This window comes from Chelonia mydas, chromosome 17 (genome assembly GCF_015237465.2).
Source record: "Chelonia mydas isolate rCheMyd1 chromosome 17, rCheMyd1.pri.v2, whole genome shotgun sequence".
Lineage (NCBI taxonomy): Eukaryota > Metazoa > Chordata > Testudines > Cheloniidae > Chelonia > Chelonia mydas.
Window position 1 is genome coordinate 21,454,678 of NC_051257.2, and position 8,356 is coordinate 21,463,033.

General features: G+C 62.1%; 2 protein-coding genes across 2 annotated transcripts; one reads left to right on the forward strand and one right to left on the reverse strand.

Annotated features, from left to right (window-relative positions):
• The first annotated feature begins 236 nt into the window (after positions 1-236).
• Positions 237-1,945, forward strand: LOC119563914 (protein FAM170B-like). Its single transcript, XM_037880833.1, has 2 exons — positions 237-306; positions 1,068-1,945. The coding sequence occupies exons 1-2, from the start codon at positions 237-239 to the stop codon at positions 1,943-1,945; spliced, it is 948 nt and encodes a 315-aa protein (XP_037736761.1).
• A 588-nt stretch (positions 1,946-2,533) lies between these two features.
• LOC119563913 (amelogenin, X isoform-like) lies at positions 2,534-5,491 on the reverse strand (the record flags this gene model as incomplete). Its single annotated transcript, XM_037880832.1, is given in 3 exon segments — positions 2,534-2,581; positions 2,921-3,040; positions 5,486-5,491. Coding segments are annotated over 3 exon segments (174 nt in total), but the record flags the coding sequence as incomplete, so codon positions are not given.
• Positions 5,492-8,356: the final 2,865 nt, after the last annotated feature.

An 8,356-nucleotide genomic window follows, 5' to 3' on the forward strand; every position in this document is an offset into this window, starting at 1 on the left:
AGACCACAACAGTCTGGTGCCACTTGGATCAAACCCTTGGCTCAGGTCAATCGTGATCCTGTCTCTGCTGCCTGCGTGGTGAGATTTGGAGATTTAGCTGGAGAATTGGACCAAAACCGCCATCCTTTCCCCAGCAGAGACCCGGACCTTCCGGCTGGTGCTGGGACAGAGAATCCAGGAGGTTTCGAGGACTGTGACAGGCACCAGGCTTGGCCCGAGTCCCCAGAGCCAGGACCATGGTGAGCAGCCAGGGGCTTCCTGCTGACGCCCCAGATGTGAATCCTGGAGCTGCCCAGGAGGGGTCAGGTGAGCAGGACATTCCCTGGGCCCACAGGACACTCGAGGGAGAGGCTGGCAGGGCACATGGGGTCCTAGGTCAAGGATGAACTTGAATTCTCTCTTTGCCTGCCCCAGGGAGGTAAGGGTCTCAAAGGGGGAAGGGGAGAGAGACAGAGACCCCAGGGCACAGTGGGAGAAACAGATTCCTCAAGTGGGGAGAGACAGAGACCTCTAAATGGTTAAATGGAAAAGAGGAAGGGGGAAACACAGAGCCCCCCAGGGGTGAAGGAGACACCAGGAAGAGGAGATTTAAGGAGTAGAGATCATATCTGGGGGCACAAAATGGCTCTTCCATGTAGAAACACCAGTGCAAAGAGTCCTGGGCCCTTGGAGTATCAAGCCGACGCCAGGGGCCTTGGAGATGGGCACAGCCAGGTCTCAGGCTGTTCCTGGTAACCATGCCAGGGTCATAGATGTGAGGGCTGGGCAGAGTGTCCATCCCCCGGGGCCAGGGCAGCATCTGCACCGACAGGACGTTGTCTAGGGCTCTGTCCAGCCTAGTTTCCAGTGTGCCAAGCGAGGGGGCTCTGGCCCTTCCCTGGGGGCAGCGTGTCAGATCTCTGACTGGGTGCTGCCCTGATATCCGTACTCAGTGCGTCCCCTTGCCCACCCCCTCCCACTGCCTGCGGGGTGCCCCTTTGGGCCTGGGACACAGGGCTGGGAGCAGGTGGGGGACTCACGGCAGGGGGGCGATGGCCGCCGGAGTTGGGCTGTCATTCTGCTTTCAGAGTCGCAGAGATCAGGGGAGTCGCCCCCTCATCAGGGGTCTGCCGGGAGCCCCGTTCTCGGGGAAACAGCGGAGGAGGGGGTCTCTGCCTCTGCAGGCCCCAGGAACCCAAGCCAGCAGACCTCCACGGCCACATCTGTCACCAGCCACTCATCCGCCCGCAGCGTGGCACCTGCGGCCTCCAACCGCCTGTGTGCGCAGCCCCCGCGTGAGCCACCCGGCGCAGGCGTGACGAGAAAGCGCTCGGCCCGGGCCAGGGAGGCCGAGGGGGAGGGAGAAGAACAGTCCCTTTTCTACATGAGGGTCAGGGCCGTGAACGGCGTCTCGGTGGCCTGGGAGACCGGAGCCGGCTTTGGGGCCATTAGGAAGCGCCCCCGCATCTTTAAGGCCAATTACACCGGAGGAGAAAGCTTTGCCGGGTCGGACCTGAGCAGCTCCCACACCAAGTCCGAGCTGGGGGATGCGGACCCAGAGCCAGAGGGCGGCGCTGGGGGGCCAGCAGAGGAGGCTCCGCAGCCGCCGCGGGGCACGACCCCGGAGTGGCTCCTCACCACCGAGCAGGGCCTGCGGTGCCTGGCCTGCTGCCGAGTGTTCCCCAGCCTGGAGGCCCTGACCCAGCACGTGAAGCAGGGGCTGCGGGAAGGCTTCAGCTGCCGCGTCTACTACCGGGTGCTGGGGCGGCTCCGGGCGGGAGAGACGCCCCGGAGGAGCCGGCGCCACGGGGGCCGGGGACTCCAGCCACGCGGCCGCGAGTGCAGCGCGTGCGGGGGCGAGATACGGCGCCCACGCAAGGCTGCCAGACAGGCCTGGCCAGGACGCGCCGGGGAGGAGCCCAGCAGCCGCCTGAGACCAGCGACGACTCTGCCAGCACAGCCCTGAATACACAGGGTGGGGACTGCAGCCAGGCCGGGGGGTGGGGGGGGGCACGCCTGTCACGGCCCCCGGCTTGCCAGGCAGGCCCGATCTGCACGTGAGGCTGCCAGCAGAGCCCCAAGACAGCAACGCCGGGCCCCACCCCTCCACAGGGCCGTGGCCGAACCGGACCCAGCCACCGGGGACGAGGAAAGAACTGACGGCATCGGCCAGCCCTCTCCCTGCCGGGACCCAGCCGAAGGGCACTTTGGGGGTGGAGGGTCGGTAGCAGAGCCGCGTTCTTAGAGACGCACGCGGACGCCGGCCCATCGACGGGAGGAAGGTGATGAGAAGACGTCCAGAGACGGACCCACGGCTGCAGCGCACAGCTCCTGAAGGCTGAGCCGGGGCCTCTGCCGAGCTGGAGCGGGCCCCACCTGCACAGACATCGGCTAAGTGATTTACTTCGGGGGTTCTCGTCTGTGGGGGGGACGCCCTAGGTTCCCGGAGCGTCTACGGGGCTTGTGAGCTAGGGCAGGCAGCTAAATGGTCTGGGCAGGGGGCTGGAGGGCAGGAAGGCGGATGTGGGCAAGCGGGGGTGGGGGTGCGGGGAAGGGGCTGGATAGGAGGAAGGGGGGTGGGGATGGGGGGCTGGATGGGAGGAAGGGGATGTGGGCAGGGGGCAAGGGCTGGATGGGAGGAAGCAGGTGTGGGCGGGGGGCAGAGGACTGGATGGGAAGAAGGGGGTGGTGATGGGGGGGCTGGATGGGAGGAAGGGGGGTGTGGGAAGGAGCCTGGATGGGAGGAAAGGGGGGGCAGGGGGCTGAATGGTAGGAAGGAGGTGTGGGGGGCAAGGGCTGGATAGGAGGAAGGGGGCATCTGTGGGGGCAGGGTGCTGGATGGGAGGAAATGTGGGGGGAGGGCAGGGTGCTAGATGGGAGGAAGGGGGGTGTGGGCAGGGGAAAGGGGCTGGGGTGGGAGGAAGGGGGTGTGGGCGGGGACCAGGGGGCTGAATGGGAGGAAGCAGGTGTGGGTGGGGAGCAAGAATTGGATAGGAGGAAGAGGGTGTCAGGGAGCAGGGGGCTGGATGGGAGGAAGGGGGTGGGCACCCAGGGGAAGAGGCTGGATGGGAGGAAGAGGGGTGTGGTAAGGGGCCTAGATGGGAGGAAAGGGGTGGGGGGGCAGGGGACAAGGTGGGAAGAAGGGGTGTGTGGGCAGGGGCAAGGGCTGGATGGGAGGAAGTAGGTGTGGGCGGGGGGCAGGGGACTGGGTGGGAGGAAGGGGGTGGGGGCAGGGGGCTGAATGGGAGGAAGGAGATGTGCGGGGGGCAAGGGCTGGATAGGAGGAAGGGGGGCGTCGGTAGGGGCAGAGTGCTAGATGGGAGGAAGGGGGGTGTGGGCAGGGGCAGGGGGCTGGGTGGGAGGAAGGGCGTGTGGGCAGGGGCCAGGGGGATGAATAGGAGGAAGAGGGTGGGGGGGGGCAGGAGGGTGGATGGGAGGAAGGGAGTGTAGGCGGGGGGCAGGGGCCTGGATGGGAGGAAGGGGGTGGGAACCAAGGGGAGGAGGCTAGATAGGAGGAAGGAAGTGGGGATGGGGGGCTCGATGGGAGGAAGGGGGGTGTGGATGGGAGGGAGGGGATGGAAGGAAGGTGAGATGGGAGGAAAGGGGTGGGGGGGCAGGGGACTGGGAAGGAGAAGGGGTGTGTGGACAGGGGCCAGGGCTGGATGGGAGGAAGTAGGTGTGGGCGGGGGGCAGGGGACTGGGTGGGAGGAAGGGGTGTGTGGGCAGGGGCCTGGGCTGATTGGAAGAAGAGGGAGTGGGAGGGGAGCAGGGGGATGGGACCTGGATGGGAGGGAGGAGGGTGTAGGTGGGGGAAGGGAGCTGAATGGGAGGAAGGGGGTGGGGGGTAGGGGACTGGGTGGGAGGAAGGAGGGTGTGGGCGGTGGGCAGGAGCTTGGATGGGAGGAAGGCGGGTGTGGGCGGAGGCAGGGGGCTGGATGGGAGGAAGGAGGGTGTAGGTTAGGGCAGGGGACTGGGTGGGAGGAAGGAGGGTGTGGGTGGGGGGCGAGGGCTGGATGGGAGGAAGGGGGTGTTGCTGGGTTCAGGGTGCTGGATAAGAGGAAGGGGGGTGTGGGCGGGGGCAGAGGCCTGGATGGAAGGAAGGAGTGTGTAGGTGGGGGCTTGGGGCTGGATGGGACGAAGGCGGTGTGGGTGTGGGGCAAAGGCTGGATAGGAGGAAGGGGGGCGTGGGCGGGGGGAAGGGCTGGATAGGAGGAAGGAGGGTGTAGGCGGGAGCGGGGGGCTGGATGGGAGAAAGGGAGTGTGGGCGAGGGCAAGGGCTGGAAGGGAGGAAGGGGGTGTGGGCAGGGGCAGAGGGCTGGATGGGACGAAGGCGGTGTGGGTGTGGGGCAAAGGCTGGATAGGAGGAAGGAGGGTGTAGGCGGGAGCAGGGGGCTGGATGGGAGGAAGGGGGTGTGGGCAGGGGCAAGGGCTGGATGGGAGGAAGGGGGTGGGGACCGAGGGGAGGAGGCTAGATGGGAGGAAGACAGCGGGGATGGGGGGGCTGGATGGGAGTAATGGGTTTTTGGTAAGGGGCCTGGATGGGATGAAAGCGGTGGGAGGGCAGTGGTCTAGGTGGGAGGAAGGGGATGTGGGCAGTGAGTAGGGACCTGGGTGGGTGGAAGGGGGTGTTGGCAGGGGGCTGGATGGGACGAAGGCGGTGTGGGTGTGGGGCAAGGGCTGGATAGGAGGAAGGTGGTGTGGGCGGGGGGCAAGGGCTGGATGGGAGGAAGGAGTGTGTAGGTGGGGGAAGGGGGCTGGATGGGAGAAAGGAGGGTGTGGGTGGGGGCAGGGGCCTGGATGGGAGGAAGGGGGTGCGGTTGGAGGGGAGGGGGATGGAAGAAAGAGGGTGTGAGCGGGGGCAGGGGCCTGGATGGGAGGAAGGAGGGTGTAGGTGGGGGAAGGGGGCTGGATGGGAGGAAGGGGGGTGTGGGCAGGGGGAAGGGGACAGGGGCCTGGATGGGGGGAAAGGGGGTGTGGGCGTGCAGGGGGCTGGGGATGGAGGGGAGGGGGAGGAAGGAGGTGTGGGTGGGGGGCAGGGGCATGGATGGGAAGAAATGGAGTGTGGGTGGGGACTGGATGCACCCAGCCTGTCCTCCCCCCACCCCACAAAATTCACCTCAGCCCATAACACTCCCTTCCTCCTCCTCCTCCCCACCACAAAATCAAACTCCTCGGCCTCCCTCCACGGCCAAATCCCTCCCTCCTCTAGGGCCCCATCCGGCCTCACTACTTCCCTCTCCCCCCAGCCCATCAAGCCTCCTCCCCAGTCCCCAAACCCACCTCTCCCACTTCTCTGTCCCACAGAGTCCAGCCCCCGTCCTGCTCTCACCCCAAAATGCTTCTGCCCTTCCCCCCCACCACAACGCCCTCCCCAGCCCCAAACCCAGCTCCTCCCCCCCATCCGTTCCCACCCCACCCCACGGGCTGGATTCAGCTGTCCCAGGTCTGGCCTTGGCTCCTGGCCACGCTACGACTGGACCAGCCACAATGGAGCTCAAGCTCTTACCTGCATCTTCACTCGGAGCAGGTTCAGCTGACCCAGATGAGACCCACTGACCTAAGCCCCAGCCCGTGTCTTAGTCCAGGCACGGGGCCGGTGTCCCCCTCAGCGCCGGGCCCAGCTCGCTCAGGGCTGTCTGGCCTCCGTGCTCCACTGAGCGAGGGGGACATAAAAATCTGGTAAGCAGCTTTGACACCCTTGTCTGGCACTCAGGTCCCAGCTGCGAACGCCGAAGTGCGCCAGACGCCACAGCCAAGACACCGCCTGCCCGTCCGCTGAGGGGGCAAAAGGCTTCCACCAACACTCATTAATGAAGCTTCACGCCCCTTGGCAGGAGTGGTAGCATCCAGACCGGGAAACTGAGGCACAAAGAGGCAAAATGACTCAACCGAGATCACACAGTCACTCTGGGAATTTTACAAGTGCCAGACAAAGGCAGAACCCCTTCCATGCCAAACAGCAACTAACCCGGGGAGGGGAGCGGCGTGTGTGACCATCAGAGCATCCCGTTTAGTTTCGCTACTAACGAACACAGCACCCAAGTCACCATATAACCCCCTTTTCATATGTTAAATTCCATGCAGCTATCCACTGTTATCAAGGGCACTAAGCCCTGTCAGGGGCAGTGTGACCTAGTGGATAGGGCCCTGGACTAAGCTGCAGGACAGCTGGGTTCTAATCCCATAACTAGCCAGCGGCGTGACTTTGGGCACGTCACTTCACTGCTGTGTGCCTTAGTTTCCCTGTTTGTAGAAAGGGGAGACTGGCCTCCACCGTAAAGCACCTGGCGCACTATGGATGAAAAGCGCTATATCACAGCTAGGTATTCGTATTAATTCCCTTTCTCTTCCTCCCAGTTGTGAGCCCCAAGTACTGCCATAAAGACGACTGTGTTCCAGAAATAACTTCACCAAAATGCTTCCGAAGTGACAGACTCAGGGTCCCACTTGCCCCCATCCGGCCAGGAGGTAAGTATCAGAGTGTGGCAGACATACAAGGTTGACCAGAACAATCCCTTGCCCTTTATCCACAAACTGATGATTCTCAGACCCGGTTTTTGGTCTCCACCAACCCTCCCTCTGGGTAGCAGAGTTTTACCAGCAGAGGCTGGAGTGAGGACTGGCAGGGCTAAGCTCATGCTACAAACACTGTGGAAGGTCCATATATCAGCCTAGAGGAACAGAGCGCATGGCGGGATATGGTGCTCTCGCCTGTCTTTATCATGTGTGAAACTTGCTGGGGGAGGGAGCGGGGGTTGTTTCCAAATTAGCAAGTAACCAAACAACAATAGTCACTGCCCCGAATTAACGAGGTTTGGCTAGACGGTTACTAAGGGGCAGCTGGCGCGAGGTGGCGCTGTTGGCGAATGGAGATATCTGGAGCAGCGGGACGTTACTGTACGTCCACAGCGCCGGGCTAGCAGATACTTGGCCCTGCAGGCAGCAGGCAGGTGCTTTGGTGGGAGCAGAATTGGACTGGCAGGGGATACTCCAGCCTAGGACAGCAGCGCATTGGCAGAGCGGGTGGGGGCTGTGCTGGAGTAGCTGGGAGCGCAGCTGGCCACCGTCATGGTGTATTGACCGGTCTGCGTGGGGGGGCTCAGATTGCAATAGCACAAGATGTTGCAGGTCCGACTGAGGTGTGTTGTCAAAGGTAGGGGAGGCAAGTGCTCACAGCAGCAGCCTCACAGCACCGGGCCTGGGCCCAGGCAGCTCTGTCAGCCTCCTGCGTCCAAGGGAACCGATTTCACGCCAAAGAGGAGGGCGTTTCCAGGATAAGTGCTTTCTTTCCCAGCACGCTCACCGTAACTGCCCTGGCTGCATGGCTGCCTGCCATGACCAGAGTCGGTGTGTGACTTTGCATTTCTTCAGGGAACCTGGCTCAGCGCTCTCTCTCTGTTCACAGTGTGACACTCACACAGGGGAAGGAAGTCCGCCTCGGTACGGTTTGCAATGTGCAGATGAAGGCAGGGGGTGCCCAGATTGCGGGGCAGACACAGGCCTAGCTGACCACATCCCCAGCTTAACGCTCCCCGTTCTTATAGCATCGCTGGGTCCTTGGTTCAGGTCAGACCTCAGCAGCTGAAAAGGAGCTTTACATCTTTTACCACAAGCATCTCATTCAAACAGGAAAACAGCAAAAGGCAAACTTTGAGCTCTCTTTGAATTCTTCCTGGTGGTCTGTAGCAAAGCAGTCACACTGAAGGCAACTATTCTCCGTTCTTCACTAGGGGCCCAATCCTGGGAAGTGCTGAGGGCCCTTAACGGCACTCAGGAACCTTGCAGGAACAGGCCCTATAATTCCATAAGCCAGGCTATTATTATCATGTAACATTTATACTGCATTGGTGCCTAGAGGCCAGCCAGGCCTGGGGCCAGTTGTGCTGGGGCCTCCAACAGACAGAGCTAGAGTCTTCCTGTATGCAAACCACACCTGCCCATGTGCTGAAATCAGAGCACCTGGAAGAAGCTAACGTTAGCATGGTATCAAAGCATCACGCCAACTGTTAGAGACATCGTCTACACCCAGTGGTCTCCGGTGCACATTTGTGATATGCTACATGCACAGAAGGGAAGAAGGGAGGTTGGGTCTAAGGGACTGTGAAGAACAGAGGAGATATGTGGATTTTTTTCATGAATTGGCTATCTGATTACAATCATGCCATCTGCCACATGGATGCAAATTGTTAACTCAGTCCTAGGTGGCTCTGTTCTGCAGGAACTGAAGTCAGCGGCTATAGACAGCCCCAAACCCCAATGCATAACAAACAGTACAGGGGTCAAGACCTGTGAAGTTTGGTCTCCGTCCAAATTGGACACAACACACTGTTGGCTTGTGGCAAGAAGAAGTCGGGCAGTGGGTGGATGCAGAACAAAG

What these genes read in the sequence shown, in the direction of transcription:
- LOC119563914 (XM_037880833.1), top strand. Translation starts at nt 237, where the DNA reads ATGGTGAGCAGCCAGGGGCTTCCTGCTGACGCCCCAGATGTGAATCCT. An exon ending in AGCTGCCCAGGAGGGGTCAG is followed by an intron (nt 307 to 1,067) that starts GTGAGCAGGACA and finishes TTCTGCTTTCAG; the next exon opens with AGTCGCAGAGATCAGGGGAG.